This window comes from Emys orbicularis, chromosome 2, assembly GCF_028017835.1.
Source record: "Emys orbicularis isolate rEmyOrb1 chromosome 2, rEmyOrb1.hap1, whole genome shotgun sequence".
In the NCBI taxonomy this organism is placed as follows: Eukaryota; Metazoa; Chordata; order Testudines; family Emydidae; genus Emys; species Emys orbicularis.
The window spans coordinates 137457420-137474404 of record NC_088684.1 but is presented as its reverse complement, the minus strand read 5'-3'; the positions used below and the strand labels follow the sequence as shown (position 1 = coordinate 137474404).

General features: G+C 41.5%; 1 protein-coding gene across 1 annotated transcript in view; it reads left to right on the top strand.

The window, feature by feature from the left end:
- EBF2 (EBF transcription factor 2) overlaps window positions 1-13969 on the top strand; it is a 162705-nt gene extending 148736 nt beyond the window's left edge. The window contains exons 11-16 of the mRNA XM_065398351.1: window positions 5026-5114; window positions 6327-6392; window positions 6491-6668; window positions 8908-9093; window positions 12316-12483; window positions 13890-13969. Of these exons, the coding sequence (XP_065254423.1) occupies window positions 5026-5114; window positions 6327-6392; window positions 6491-6668; window positions 8908-9093; window positions 12316-12483; window positions 13890-13969 (767 nt within the window). The remainder of the gene's footprint in view (window positions 1-5025; window positions 5115-6326; window positions 6393-6490; window positions 6669-8907; window positions 9094-12315; window positions 12484-13889) is intronic.
- Window positions 13970-16985: the final 3016 nt, after the last annotated feature.

Sequence of the window (16985 nt, the reverse complement as noted above, 5' to 3'; positions counted from 1 at the left end):
GCTTCTTTATGGAGTTTGTTGAACAGCCTTGTTGAATTTGATAATGCGCATATAATTATATAAACATTTCTATTCTATATAAAGCGAGACAGAGAGAAACAAAAAGCGTGTCTCTCTTTTTAATCACTGACTATGTAAAATGTCATCCTTAGGACAAAACATTGTCCTCTAATATCTTGCAGTATAAAAAGGTGAAAGCTGTGAATAAAGGTGACACACCCATTTCCGGGTTCTTGTTACAGGAAGGCATTTGTTCTCCATGGCTAATGTAGCAGTTGCCTTATATTCTGCCTCTAATAATATATAAGCCCAAGTTCTTGACTTTAATGGCGCTCAGGTGAGGATCTGGCTCATTGTAAGCTCTTGGATCTTATACTTGACCCCAGCTCTGCACGTAGTTTGTTGTAGGGAAACTCATCTCAAACATAGTGTGGCAGGAAGATTTTGAACATAGTTTTTCATCCATGTACAGAAAGGCTTGATGTGTTAACTAGTCTGATCAATGCAGTATAAGAACAGGTTGGACAAACACCTGTCAGGAATAGTCTGGGTTTATTTGGTCCTGTCTCAGCGCAGAGGTCCCTTCCAGCCCTACATTTCTCTGATCCGTGGGATATACTGCACTCCCAAGGGACTGCCTGGGGTTGGGATATATGCTAGCTGCACACTGTAGGAGGTGCTGGTTTTTTTAAGGTTTATAAATTGGAATTGAGAATGCCTTGTTATCCTCCTCTCGGAAGCAGTACTTACAAGGATGGAGCTAGCGCTGGAAACTAACCTTGGGAAGAGCATGTGATTTGCTTGGGGGCAGCTGCTGTCCTGCCTGAGCTTATGAAGGGCACGTTCCAGAAAGGGGCATTGAAATAGCCGTAGGACTGTAGGGAGTTGCTTGTAAAGGCCCAGCAAATACAGCAGAGGACTCAATGACATTATCATAAATTAAAGGGTGGTTCAAGAGTCGGAGACAGGGATCAGGCTGGGGAAAAAAGAAAGGTAGTGGTACTTTTTCAAGCTTCACCCACAAAATAAGCCCCTTGCAAATGATTCACCATGAACAGTAGATTGTGCAGATGCTCGACATATGCTTTATGGGCTCTAGTCACTCAGCTTTCCTGTGGTGGGGTCAGAACACACCCATGGGCTCTGTTGGGCTCCTTCTGTTGGTTTCCCTTCAGTCACACCTGGCCCAGTGGGCTTCTTGTGCTTGGTTCCCCTTTGTGGAAGTTTCTCAGTTGCCCTGCTGGGCTCTCCTAAATTCCTTGGATTGGTCCCTTCTTGATAGGAGGGGAGGGAAAGAAGTGGTATCTCCTAAGACCATTCGCTGCTGGCATCAGAATGAGCTGTCACTCACAGTAGATTGTGCATGTCATCCTCCCTCTCCTGTCTACGTGATTTGATTGGACAGAGAAATAACAATGCTGCCATTTAAAGCTTTAGCTTTCATTGAGAAGAATGGGGCAGAGCTATTGTTCCGGTTCTGCAAATGCAGGTAAATGGCACTACATCAGTTCCCTGAGTGTGAGTTTCTGCTTTGGAGGCGATCTCAACAACCATTACAGCTAGAGACTGTGGCTGCACATGAAGTTGTTCCTGATTATCTACAAATGTGGACACTCTTATTCCAGAATGAGAGTAATCCAAAATTGGTTAAGCGAAACAGGGGAAAAGTCACTCGTATTCTGGAATACAAGTGTGCACATGGCGGGGCAGCTACAGAATGGCTATTCTGATAAATTTCCAAGTGTAGACAAGCCCTTATTTGTATCATAAATGAAAGCTTAGATTCCAGAGAATAAGAGGCAGCATAAAAGAGGTACTGGGTATGGCATACCATGCCCGTGCATAAGAGAAACTAAGGAGGGCTGCAGTGCATTTAGACCTAGCTCTATTATTGACTGTAAATGTTCTGTTATCAAACCAGTTATGTTAGAGTGATGTGAATAGTTTAGGTGACAATTTGATTTGCTAACTAGCTTTTAACTCTTTTTACCCCGTTACTTGATGTCAACACACAATTTGTTTTCTGTCCTTGAAAATTCAACAGATGTTTAGTGTGTGAAACTTGGCCTGCCAAAGTGGCTTGTCACAACCATGGTGATCTGAAACAGGACGATTTCCTAAGACTTATAGCCAAAATTTTCAAAAGTGACTAGTGATTCTGGATGTCATACTATTTAGATACCCAATTTGAGACACCAGAAGTGCTCAGCATCCATCCTCTGAAAATCAGCCCCCCTTAAGGAGGCTTCAGCTGTGCACCCCAAAATACTAGTCACTTTTCAAAATCTTGGCATATAAGCCTTTGGAATGAGCACATATATACCTTCTATAACCTGAACATCCCATAGCACTTTTTTTATGGGTTGGGGTGGTAACAATGTCGTGGCCACATTTCAACCTGGGAACTGAACCTAAATCCCCCGCCACACCCTTCAACTTCAATTGGAAATGTTTCCCTCAGAGGGGGTTGCATTTCATTGGTGAACAAAGTGAGCAGCTTGGATATTTTGGGCGTGTCCTTTGTGATCAAAGCTGCTATATATATAGTGTGTGTAAAATGGTTGAATTGTTCTCAGAACAGTTTTATATGATCTAGGAACCTTCTCCTGCTCTTAAGATGTCAGAGCACAATACAAATATATACATGCCCAATCCCTTGGGAAAAAAATAATGTTGGGTAATAGCCAGTTCCTTTCCTTGAGTAATAGATTTGGATATTCCTCATTCAATATTTTTAGTTAAATATATACATATTTTTTTGCTTAGTCCAAGATATATAACCTAAACTAGTAGACTCCAAGCAAGAAGAGAAATGGCACATAATGATGTATAGGCCCTCCAGAGAATTGTCATGAATTCTCATGATTGGCAAAAAAAAATAAAAAAAATTCCCCCTTTCTCAAATGGGATTTAGATTCTGTGGCAGTTGAAATGTGTATTATTAAACTCCTTAAGCAAACCTGAATGGTTCCCAGTGGAGAGCGAAGACATTCTAAGTATAGCCAAGACTAAATTCTCTGGTCTGGGTTTTCTCTACTCAATTCCCTCTTTATTAGCTCCTGTAATATTTAAACTTCATGCCATGCTGTAATTATTTAATAAAAAGTAAATATAAAATGTATCTCAGTGGGGAATATGACCTTTTGCCTTCATGGTGTTATACCAAAGATTGACAGAGATAAACAGAAAATCTGGATCAGAGTAATATTCTATGTCACTTGATGGTTTCATTCTTCTAGTGCCTGACTCTTTGATTCTGAAGGGTGCTGAGTACTGTTAGGAAAGGAACTAAGTGCTGGATAGGATGGAACACTCTCAGCTATTGGCACCACTTCTTTCAAGTGACCATTTTTACGGGGATAAAGTGGCACAAGAAGATGGAAGACGCTGCTATTGAATGGGGACTCTGTACTATTCAATGATTAGCATGTCCTCAACTCATTTGGCAAAGAATTTTTAGCAAGATTCTCAGCACTTGGTTGAGTTAATTTCTCATTTAAATCCCATCACCACCTATGAGTAGGGTTTTCAAAAGCCAGATCCTTAATTTTATTGGTAAACATTGTGGCTGAGGACAGCCAAAGACTTTGGGTACTCCGAGATTTAGAGAAGTCAATGCTGGTTTCTAATATGAATTTTGAATTTGGGGGACATAGTTGAATTTTGGATCATCAGGGTTAGGCCAACTGGTGTTTGGAAAATCAAGGTTTCATAGTGGGCATATTCCCCACACAAAGTGTCTGAACAAGTACTACCACCTGGTAGGCTTAAATGTTCAACAAGAGCTAATGATTTTGAGGGGTTCATTTTTTGGATTCCTGACTTGAGGTACCTCAAAGGGGTTGATTTTTTTTTTTCAGAAAGTGCTGAGCACCCACACTCTCTGAAAGTCACCCGTTAGAGGCCTGGCATTAGGCACCTAAACTAGCCACTAGCTTTTGAAAATTTGGGCTGCAATACTTTGTCTTTCAATGGACAATTACAAAGCATTTCACAAGCATTCGGTCAAGTCTTAGGATACTGACTAATACTAACGGATTAGGCAACCTCAGGAGTAGACATGGGGGGTGTTGAGGTGAGGAATGAGGTACCAGATCAGGAATCTTAAGTAGATCCAGTTTAAAATTGACCTTCCTCTCTTCCCGGTATTCTACGTCACCTTCCCTGTTCTTCTACTCTCCCACTGGTAATGAGCTGGGGCTTGGTGCCAGCAACAATGCATTAAATAGGGGTTGTGTGTGAGGCTGGCATAGAATCTGGAGCAGTGGGCTGTCAGGAAGTTTCAAGCTGTAGGTTCAGTGCGGAGGTGGATGACTCTTCTGGCAATCATAGGAAGCCTAGACAGGTGGGATGAGTTATATTCATCAGATGGAAGGGAATGGGAAGAAAGAGAGAGTCTGAGATGGTGAGAGGGAGCCAGGTAAAAATGGAGGCGAGAGACAAGGAGCTCAGTTACCTTGAACTCCAAGGATGATTAAAGGATTCTATAAGTAAAAGCCTCACAAGAGCCCTGAGAGACTGATAGAGAAAGTGAGAACCAAGCAAATCAGTGGGTCAGCAATAGGAGAACCAAAGGGCCAGATCCTTAGTTGGTGTAAATTAGCATAATTCCATTTTTTTCAGTGGAGCTATGCCGACATGCACTAGCTGAGGACATGTCTCCAAGGGTAAGTCTACGCTGCAAAGAAAAACCTGCAACACTGAGTCTGAGCCTGGGTCAATTGACTCAGGTTTTTGGACTCAGGCTTTGTCTACATAGCAGTGTAGACATTCAGGCTCAGGCTGGAGCCTGGGCTCCAAGACTCTCCCTTAATTTGGGCCAATTTTTCATTAAGGTTATTTTGTTAAGGACACTGCGGGGTTTGGTGTTCCAATCAACGAGAGTTTTTCCTCTGACATCAGTGGACTTTGGATCAGGCTTCTGCGGAATACACCTCAAGGCTTCATGTTTTGTTTTGTGGGGTTTTTTTAAAAACAGCAATTGCCTAAGGCTCACACTCATGTCTGGCTACTCTTCTTTTCCAGCTTTAAATGAACCCACCATCGATTATGGTTTCCAGAGACTGCAGAAGGTCATCCCGAGGCATCCCGGTGACCCAGAGAGACTAGCCAAGGTAAAAGATTTGCTAGCATTTCACTAAGCCTTTTAAATTGCAACTTTCTTTTCCACTGATATGTAATAAAGCACAGAGTGGTAAGTCGGATCTTACCGTTACAGCCCATGTGTTGCATGCGGAATTTCTTTTATTGCCAGTGTGAGAATCTGTTCCATAGCTGGGAACCCACCATTGCAGACACCCTCCCAGTCCATATCTATAGTCTACTGCCCTTATCCCCAGCAGCAGACCTTTGCACTCAAATGGCACCCCATTGAATTCTATAAGGATCCATGGAGCTGCAGGGATCTGCCTGCACAGATCCAGTTTTAGGGGGTCTGTCAGCAGAATCACAGCAGGAAAGAGGTGAGCTTTAAGGTTGCCTGCTTTGAAACCACATGGAACAGATACATTTATAATGTATAAAGACCCATGTTTATACAGCACCTAGCACGTGGGGTTGTGGTCCATGACTGGAGTTCCTAGGCACTATTGCAATACCAATAATAATAGTAATAGCCATGCTTGACCCTTCCATTGCAGAATCCAAGCCTAATTTCTGATATTTAAAAATAATGATAATTTTGTATAATTTTCCTGATGAAAGAAGATAATGATAATTTAAAAAAAAAAAGCCCTATAACCAGAGATAATGAACAGCAGATGACAAACACTGAAGATGGCTTTGAGGAATCTTAATTGTTTATTACAATTACTGAGAAAAAAACATGTGTGTAATTTAAAGACTAAGGGTAGGACTTTTCAGGGCAGGAAAAGTGCCTGAGTAAGGAACAAAAGTCCCATTGAAAGTCAATGGTGACTCATGCTCTTAATTCATCCAGGTGTTTTTGAAAACCCCACCTTAAATCTTCTAATCAATGTTCTGAAGAGCAATTTCAGGACTATGGAGAGCTCCTAGACAGCAGGATGGAACACTTATCAGTTAAAGTATAAAACTGTGATTTATTGATGCTCTTACGTGTAGGTAAAAACTTCCCAAAATGACTGGTGATGTTGGGTGCCCAACCGGAAAGGGTCAACACTTTTTGAAAACGAGACTCCTTCAAAGTATACCAGGTTGGGTCCCCCCAAAACACCAATCACACTAGAAAATCTTGGCCCTGGTTTTTATTTCAGATAACAAACCAGGGCAGAAAACTGTCTTTTTTTTTTGCGGGGGGAGGGGTGTCTCTGAAGCTTTGCCATTTCATACATCTCTTCCTCCTCCAGGAGATGCTGTTGAAAAGAGCCGCTGACCTAGTTGAAGCACTGTATGGAACGCCACATAATAACCAGGTTAGAGTGGCTGCTTTTGGGGGGGGAGGGAACCTTTTTCAAGGTTTTGTAAAAACATCCTGAAGTTAAATTGACCTTAGGCTGTTGCTGTCTTATAGGATATTATTCTGAAGCGAGCTGCGGACATTGCAGAAGCTTTGTACAGTGTCCCAAGGAATCCTGGCCAGATCCCTGCTTTGTCTAGTTCTCCAGCTCATAGCAGCATGATGGGAATCAATTCCTATGGGAGCCAGTTAGGAGTCAGCATCTCAGAGTCGACACAGGGGAACAACCAAGGTAATGTCCGTTATAACGTTTGCACAAAGTGTGAAGCTCTACCCTAAAATGTGATTGTAAAAATAGTGTCAGGGGATATCAGTTTCCATGTTGGTCTCTCAACTTCGATATCTACTCAGTTTAAAAGTAGACACACGGCCTTCTTTATTGCTAATGTGTTGCCAGCAAACTGGACAAGCTAGTTTCTTTCTAGCTCATGTGTCCTCAACAATGAAGTTCTGCAATTGGAATTTAGGTAACCACTTTTTTGGTGACACAGGAGACAGAATAGTGGCTCTGTGGGGCTGGAGAAAATCGTACAAACTCCTTATTTTTGTCACCAAAGTAAGAGGTGACTCAAAACTGGAGCTGGGCAGGAACCTGGTTTTCCATTTTGCAGGAAATGCCATGATTCTGAATTTTTCCATTCCGTCCTGGACGGAAAACAAAATTTCAGTTTGGCTGATTTTTATTCTGATTTTGACCTCTTCAGACTTTTAAAACTGCTTTTTCTAGATAAACAATGTTGTTTCAAAAAAGTGCATCATTTAATTTTTTTCAGTATGAAATTTTGTTGACATCTACATGCTTTTCTAAATTGATGAAAATGGCACTTTTCATTGAAAAACTGTTTTGACAAATTTCTGGCCCGCTTTCCTCAGAACAAGTACAAGGAGCAGATCTGATGAGTAAATGCTTGATCCAAAGTCCTTTGACTTCAATGAGTTTTGGAGCAGATTCTAAGGGAACATTTTTAACACAGGGTAACATTTTCAAAGCACCTATGTGAGTTAGGTTCAAGGGCTTAAGTCACTTTTGAAAATGGGACTTCAGCTTCTAACGTTCATTGAAGTCATTAGGACTTAGGTGCATTTGAAATTTTTACCCATAGTCTCTTTTCTGGCAAACTTAAGGCTGAATTCCAACTTCCATTTCAATTCACATTTTTCAGTCATATCCATGCCCTCAGAAAACACGAAGACAGTAAATCCATCCACTACCACTGAGGAGTGAGGCTGAGAATTTTTAAAAGTTAATTGTTTCTTCTACAATGTTAACTTTGCCAAATTGCATGTATTTACTAGTGCTGTTTTCCTTGTTGAATGTGAACCTTAATGTACCATTGTTAGTAATGTGTGCCATAAAATACATGCAGCTCAGCAGAGCTAACATCAGGGGAGCAATTTAAACTTTTGGAATGTCCTGACTGGAGTGCTTGATTTCTCAGTTTAACACTAGATTCCTGTAATATACAATCTGGGTAGTCTGAACGCACAGTTAGTTGGACACAATGTCCTCCCAGGAGGTGAAAGTCATGTCATATGAACGTATGTCCAGGTATATCCTGCCAAATGTAATTAGAAAGGTAATTTTACACAGATTGGCAGTAAGGTCTCAGCACTGACTTAACCTGGATATCATGAAGTATTAACAATCTCCAGAATGTAATATGCAGAAAAACAATTGTTCATGTTGATTTGCATTTCCTTTATTCATTTACCTGGACTAACTCAACTAGTAGAATCCACTGATTTCCTAAATGGTAACTAACATACATTAAACTATTGCTAGATGAAATTTTTCTAATGAAGTTTCTTCACTGAAAAATAACTTTGAACCTAAATTGAAAAAAAAAATTCCATTTTTTAATAAAAGTTCATTCCTCTTTCCCCCCCCCCCCCGTCATTTTTGAAAACTGAAATTGTGTTTGATGGGGGGAAAAATGGACCAAAACCTGCTCCTACAGTATTTGCAATCATTGTCCCTACTGGGCTAATTTTTTCTGACACCGAACGAGACAAGAAGAGGAGGGTATATTCAAAGTTGATTCTATAAGTGACTGCATGAATGTTACTAATACATTTTGGTACTTTATTTTTTAAGTGGTAATCCATTAATTATTTGGAAATTATAACCTCAACCCACACGTTGTAGCAAAACCATTAAAAGATGAGCTTACTATTTTTTTCAGATCTTAGGCTCCAATTTCAAGTTTTAAACAATCAAATCTGATTAGGAAAATACACACACAACTTCAAAAAAATGCAAATTCCCGTGAATATTTTAGGCCCTCTTTCAGCAAAGCATTTAAAGACAAGCTTCAGTCCCATTAAATCAATGAAACTTGCTGAAGTGTTTTGTTGAATCTGGGTCTAAAAGAGCAATCTCAAAAGATTTCTTTGAGACTGGGAAAATAGAGAAAAGAAAAGTTTCAGGCCATATTCATTGACTCACTGTGAAATGTTTAAATTTATTTCAGGTTACATTCGTAATACAAGCAGCATCTCCCCTCGAGGTTACTCTTCCAGTTCAACACCTCAGCAGTCTAATTATAGCACCTCCAGTAATAGCATGAACGGCTACAGCAATGTCCCAATGTCTAACCTGGGAGTTCCCAGCTCACCTGGTTTCATTAATGGCTCTCCAACAGGATCTCCCTATGGAAGTAAGTGCCCACCTCTTTGGTAGCACCCTCTTTTTTTTTTTTTTGCTTAAGCCATACGTGGATCAAACTTTGCATTTAGGGTGTCTTTCACCTGAGGATCTCAAAGCCTTTTACAAGCCTTCACAATTCGTTATATCCTTCCCATCCCAAAGTTACCATCAGAACTGTCCCCCTTGCTGGTGGTCTCAGCAGAGGCCAAATGCTCGCTTATAAATACGTCTTATATATTGTAATAGAAAAGGATCCCATGTCAATGGTTTTATCCCTGCTCCATAACAAGATGGTTGTAAAATACCTGTTATAATTTTTATTAGATGGGTTAGGTTTTTGGAGTCATTTCTAGACCCTCTAGGTGTATCACCTGGGACTCTGAAAGGAGCCTATAGGGAGTTATTCACCTAAATCACACTAAGGGTATGTCTTCACTGCGGGGTGTGATTGCAGTTCATGTAGACATATCTAAGCTAGCTGTAACAGGAATGTCCCTAGCTTTTTTACCCTCCAGGGCAGAAAACATTTTTGGTGTCCCCCCACCCCGACCAATCAGCAGAGTTAAAAAAAACGAAAGGCAAATGCCACAGCAGTATGGTGCACCCTGGAAGTTGGTGTCCAGGGCGACAGCCCCTAGCACAAGCCCTGAGCTTTAATCTGCCTACCTCGGGTCCCTGAGCAGTGAAGTTGAGGCATCTGAGTAAATATCCAGCATCCCAGGTGGACTTGTATAGTCCTGAAGTGCACAGTTCTGCAGCTTCACTACTCCAATACCCAAGTGAGCTTGGATATGTTTCCTTGAGCTGCACTCACACTCCGTGATTGCAGTGTAGACATAGATTGGAGCTAAGCACCTAACTCCCTTGGGGAACTTTGACAATCCAAGCCTCCCTCCCTGTTAGAATTGAATGGGCTGTGAAAGCTAAACTACCCCTCCTGCCCCTAGAGGTTTCCTCCAAACAGGATTGGGACAGAGTGGCAGGTGGAGTTTATACTACCATTGCCATATTCTCTGTAATAAACATCCCTCTATAAAAGGAGGGCTCCAGGTCTGTCAAGCCAGTGCTACATTTGATTTGTGTGTGGGGGGGGAGGGGGGGGGAAGAGAATCTATTGCACACGATGGCCTCAACCTGAGATTATTCCAGACAGTCAGCTAAGGCTTTATTGCCTATCTATGGGTTCCTATGTGTAAGGGGCTGCACTACTGGGACCTAATAATTGCATGTGCTAATGCACGAATGCAATGAAATTAGGGTTAACATACTTCATGTACACAGTATGACCCAGTATAAAAAAATAGCACGAGTCTGCACTCGCTAATGGTTTGCAATATCAAATGGAATTCGGCTGTGTTTTAGATAGAAGGGTTCTTGGTTTAATTAAAACTACTTTTGAATTACACCAGTGAACCTCTCCTCCATGCACACGCAAAAATAAATAAATCTGAAACTTGCCTCTTCTATTGTTTTTGTGCTGGTAGAGTTTCAAAATGGCCAAACAGATGTTTTTCAAATTTTTACATACAGCCTTCACTTCCTGGCTGCGGGCTCCGTGCCAAGTTTCAGCTCAGGGAGAGAATTTTACAGCTGTATTATAAACCCCTGACAATAGGCGTTTATAATGAAATGCTGACAGACCCCTTAACTAAAGCAAATGTTCTCTTCTTCTAAGAAGAATAGATGCAGAGCCTTGTGTGAAGGGAAGAGGGTGTTTACTTCATTTTGGTCTCTGCCAAGCTGCAGCTCCACTGATATCATCACATAATCCATGCTGAATTACTTGTAAAAGATACATTTAAAGTTACTTAATCCCCATGAAAACAATAGAATTAGCAGTAACTGAGGCCTCAGTTGAGACCGTGTTCCTGCAGAGTTTCACTTTAATCTTGAGCTATGAATGAGTGACAAAGGGTTAGGAGAGGAGAGGTCTGGGAGTTAGACCCCACTTCTGGCTCTGCTACTGACTTTCTCTGTGCTTCAATTTCCCGATCTGTAAAAATGAAGACAATGTGTACTACCCCACCCTGATGGACTGAGGCTCAACAGGAGCCTGTAACGTGCTTTGAGCATCCTGGCTGAAAGTAGCTCTCCAAGTGCAAATTATTTTTTCTTTTGTTAAAATATAGCACAGTGGGTGAAATTCTATGGCCTGTGTCATGCAGGTCAGACTGGATGATCATAATGATCCATTCAGGCCCTGAAATCTTTGAATCCATCACAGTTTTTGGGCACTTGAAAATAATGTCATTGCTGTTAGAGCAGTGATTTAAGTTTAAAAATAATATGCACAACGTTCAGGTGGATACAGGGTCTGCTCCCTGTTTAGTTAAGGGGAAGTTTTGCTAGTGACTTCAGTGGGAACAGGACTGGGCCCCACACCGTTTCGCTGCAATTACTTTAGACTAGCACTCTGTTCAAGTCTGAGTTCTTTGAGTTCATACAAACCTCAGTCCACGCAGACTGAGTTTATCCCTGGCCTCCCACTTTGAGATGCAGTTCGGATTAACAGGTTGCTTTATTATGCATATTGTTTATTTCTTAATGGCAAACATACAGCTGTTTCACACTTCCAAGGTTAACATAATGTTGCAGGGGGAGAGGGGTTTCTAGACGTATCAGATATTTTTTTTAATCAACATTTTTCAGATGCATGTATTTTTGCCCTCCTCTTCCATTGGGGGAAAACTAAAAACCTAAATATGTTTAATTTCATTTTGGTTGCTAAAAATTGCATTTAGATTTAAAACTTTCCATTTTGGGGAGGGGATATTGTTACCATTATTTAGCCAGCCCTCCCCCCGCTCCCATCAACTTATCTAGGAGCAGATCCTCTTTTGTTTCATACAACCCATGAGTAAAAAAGCATTATCCTCTGTAGCTCCTTCATATTAACAGTTCTGGGCTATCACTCTGCCATTTTTCAGCTCTCAACCTGAAAATATTATTCCCCAAGCTTATATTTAATTTTACCTTAGAAAAACTGTGTTTAAAGCATTTTGGGATATGATTTGTATGAAAGAAGTATTATTAAATAAAACTGCATCCGCTTGAGACATACCTATCATCTGAGCATGTTTAGCTATTCTGTGATAGGAACAGCTTATTATTAATAGTATTTTTATACACACATAACTGAATCAAGGTGGGAAAACAATATTTCAGGCAATTTTACCTCGCCTCTTATCAATTCCATTGCTGATGATGATCACCTCTTTTTTTCATTTTGCAGTAATGTCTTCAAGTCCAACAGTTGGCTCTTCCAGCGCTTCTTCCATCCTTCCATTCTCCTCCTCCGTCTTTCCTGCTGTCAAACAGAAGAGTGCCTTTGCCCCTGTCATCAGACCCCAAGGGTCTCCCTCCCCTGCCTGCTCTAGTGGCAATGGAAATGGGTTTAGAGGTAAGAGATTTACAATTGATTTTCAGCCTGCACATATGTAGCAGCCCCTGTACTGTAGCAATAACATATAGGGCTGGAATGATCTTGTGAGCAGTGAGTTCGAGGGAGTTATGCAGATCTACAGCAGCTCAGGATCTGACTTGTGTTTATGTACAAAAAAGATTCTAAACATCTCAAAATGAAAGTGCTACAGATAAACTCAGCATGTGGCACCCAGGGCCTTTTGTGTTGTGAGAGATTCACTAACCTTTCCCCCCACCCCTACACAGGAGGGGAAGGGGGATGTGTAAGGCGGTATCTTAAATTGCTGCATTTTGAATGTATTTTTAAACTAGGCGAAGGGCACCTAGAGCTTATGGAGGGGATTTCTCTTCTCTCCCCCCCCCCCTTTACCATTTTTTCTAAATCTAAATAGAACGTGGAGATAGATCCAAATATTGGGCCAAATGCTATAAATCAGCATAGCCCTGGAGAATTCAAGAAAGTGACCTTGATTTCAATGGAGCTATGCTTGACTCACACCAGGTGAGGATCTGGCTCACTTAAGCAGTAGCTTAGACATCGCCTATGTCGGCAAAATTTACGTCACTCAAGGGTGTGAATATTCCACCCCCTTGAGCGGCGTAAATTAGGCCGGCATACGCGCTCGTGTGCACAGAGCTATGGCGACAGGAGAGGGTCTCCCATCAGCATAGAATGTCTTCACCGCATGCGTTGCAAGTGTAGATATGCCCTAATTGTATTTAAATACCGGCTCTTTTGAAAACGAGGGCTTCTGCCCACAGTGCTAATCCACAGCCCTATAGGAAGCAGCCAGTTTCTTAAAACTTGCTGCAGGAGTTAGGCTCCTAGAGGGAGTTGAGCATTTACAACCTTTTTAAAGGTGATCTGCAAAACAAATGTGAACATTGAGATAAGAATGGAGGGCTGTCCTCCATTCCTTTCTAAACAGGCGGTGGGGGAGGCATGAGGCACACACATACACACTCCAACTTGTCATTAAAAAAAAAAAAAATTATAGGTCCTGTGAAGTGATCTGGCTCCTTCAGGGTTCATTAGAGATACCCTAGAAAACACAGCTCTGGGACTTCAGCCACGCCAAGAGTCAGTGGTAATTCCAAAATGAGCCCTACAAAACGCACCTGTTTGGGTGCATTATTAATCCCTACCTAGGCCACAGGGAGTGCACATAAATTTCCTTATTTTATAAAAGAATCACACCCCATATGTGCGTCAGACAAAAATAATTATATTTTTAAAAGCTAACTTATAAAAGTGTGCTGTAGCTGTTCCAAAAAAAAAAAAAAAAATTGCCACTTACCTGAGAGACTTCATGCCTTTAATACAGGTCCATATGAAGCAAGTTAGTTTCAGTGAGATTTCCTGAATGTTGTCTGTGTTTTCAGATAAACAGAAAGAGACCAGTACATTTCATGAAGAGGGAGAAAAGAATACAGATAAGTTACTTCTCTCCCAATCTGTTTAAAAGGGGGTGAAAGGATTTGAAGAAAATATTTGAACTGTAGATAAATAAGGCTTTGTCTACATAGAAGTTGTACCCATTTAAAATCAGCATCTGGGCGCTCTTAAACCAGTTTGAGTGCCTCGTATCAATTTAAGTCACTCTTAAATTGATTTAGCAATATCTACATAAACCACTAGAGAAGCCCTAAGCTGCTTAATTTAGGATGTGAATTTAAACTGATCTAGTTAAATTGGTGCAAACCCTTATGTAGACATTTTTATTTTAGTTTACTTTGAACCTGTTCCCCATAGACTAGAGCTTAACTGAAACAACACACGTTTGCACCAGTTTTAGCAAAATCTGTTTTTAAAAAGCCTTAGGGCTTGTCTGCACCATAGTGCAGTGCACACTACAGGGGCGTGAATTATAGATCGTGCTAGCGTGTTGCACCCAAGCAGCTCCATGTAGAATTAAAAGGTACCTCGTTCGCATTGACATAGTCCTGTTTGAAAGGGAACTACACAAGCCCTTTGGTAGAGACAAGGCCTCATTTTAGGAAGTCCCCTAGCATGTTGTAAGCTACTCAAAACAAAGGAAAGAGAAGTATATAAAACAAATCAACCACCTCAAGATAGCCAACCTCACTTGGAAACACCACTGTGCATCTACACTAGGTTCTGACCTCTTACAGCTGTGTTATGCTAGTAGGGGTCCACCCCAGGCTGCCTCAAAGTAGCTAACTCAATTTTTACAACACATTTTTTCCTAGTCTAAACATACCCGGTTTGTCTTGTCTATTTAGATTGGACGCTCGGCTACACTTTAGATCAAGGTTCCATTTTTAAATCCTTTACAAAGGTTTAATAAATAATTAAATCAATTGTTCAGTCAACAGGTTGCTTATATCCGTCCATAACTCATGTTGCTCAGTGTCTAATCCATCTATTAGCCCTTCATCAGTGGAACCTGTGACCAGCAGCTCTTTGGGGTGGAACTCACTCTCTGTCATGGGTGGTCTCCATGTGCTTTTTGTACAGGTCCCAGTGTGGATGCAGTTATAGCAATAAAAGGCACCTTTAAACTGGCATAGCTTATTCCCTTTCCATATGGTAATAACTCTAAGGGGAAAAAACAAATCTTTATACTAATCCAACTGGGTCTACACCAGGGGAGTGTAGCTAAAGTTAAAGCAGTAAACCTTTTACATTTAGACAAGCCCTCAGTGTGTGTATGTACAGTGCCTGGCACAAGAGGTCCCTGTAGGCAATACTGTAAATACTAACCTCAAGAAGCATTTTAATTTTTCAGAGAAGGGTAGAAAAGCTACCTCCCAGCAATGAGATGTTAGTGGCTCGCACCCAGGATCCTTAGGCCTGGTCTAGACACAGTTTTTGTATCAATTTAACTATTTATTTAAAACTGATACAGCTTTTAGTGTGGATGCAGTTTTATAAAGGTGCCTGTCTACCCCTATATATCTTTAGTATACTTAAATTGATACTATACTGGTTTCACATCACTACAGTGAAACTAGTACTAAAAATTGCATATAGACCAGCCCTCCAAGGACACTGGCTATGCTGCAATTCAGATTTCTAATCCCCTGCTGCGGCGGCACAGTAACGCCATTCAGGGACCCTCCTGTTGACTTTTGGGGACTGTCGACACTGTGGGAATGTTCATTTGGAAATTAGGCCATGGGTCTGGATCCTTTTCGAAACACAAGTTGCCCGGAGGCAGGGCTTCTTTGTCAACATTATTTTAGGGCTGGCCTAGACTAGGATAAAAGGTATCTTTTTAAAAACACATTAGCTAAAATGTTTAGTGCATTCTAAAATCCTAGTGTAGACAGGGCAAGTTGGACTCTAAGATGTTGGGTTCACATCCACCAGTTAACACATGTTCTAAAAATTTACATTTTATTGGAGCATGGCAATGCTCTTAGTAAAGCCTGATCTAACCCACTTCTTAATCAATGGCATTCTTTCCATGAGCAACTTCAGTGGATTTTGAATCATGCTCATGGAAATGAAGTATATAGCCTAGCAATGAAAGCACAGGCCAAAGAATCAGATGTAGGTTCTATTCCCAGCTCTGATATTGGGCAAATTATTTGACCTTGTAACCCTCTCAGGGCTTGTCTTCACTAACCGCCTGGATCGGCGGGTAGAAATCGATCTCTTGGGGATCGAATTCTAACCGCCTGGATCGGCAGGTAGAAATCGATCTCTCGGGGATCGAATTATCGCGCCTCGTCGGGACGTGACAATCGATCCCCGAATCGATGCGCGTACTCCACCAGCCCAGGTAGGAGTAAGCGCCGTCGACGGGGGAGCCGCGGCGGTCGATTTGCCGCCATCCTCACAGCGGGGTAAGTCGGCTCGGATACGTCGAATTCAGCTACGCTATTCGCGTAGCTGAATTTGCGTATCTTAAATCGATCCCCCCCCAGTGTAGACCTAGCCTCAGTTTCTCCATCTGTAAAATAGGAATAATACTTACATCCCTCACAAGGCTTTTTGTGAGCCTTAATTTAGGGCTTGTCTAGACAGGAGCTATTCCTGATTAACTCTCTGTGTGCATGTTCTTATTCCAGAATTAGTGTCCACACCAGAAGTTAGTCAGGAATAGCTACTGCGCTTTAAATTCACACCCTGCTTTAATCGCAATTAACTTCTCCGTGTAGACAAAGCCTTAGTGTTTGTAATGCACCCACTAGTGCAGATCCACCCTATCTGTCAGCTAAATACCTTTGAGAATCTGAACCTTAGTCTTGCCACTGGTAGTTTACAGCAGTGTTTGCAAGGGTGGGAAATGTTTGCCAAAATCCCCTTGCGATCCTCAGATGGAAGCTGCTAGAGAAGACAAAGTATTGTTTTATAAAGCAGATGTAGAAAGCATGCCATACCTTAAGGAGTGAGGTTAGATAGCAATCCCACATGCCTCTTGAGAGCCAACCCACCCAAGCCATGCGGGGATACCCTCAGATAACCCCATCCTGTGCCATGTGTTCCTGCTTACATCTTTCCATCTGCTA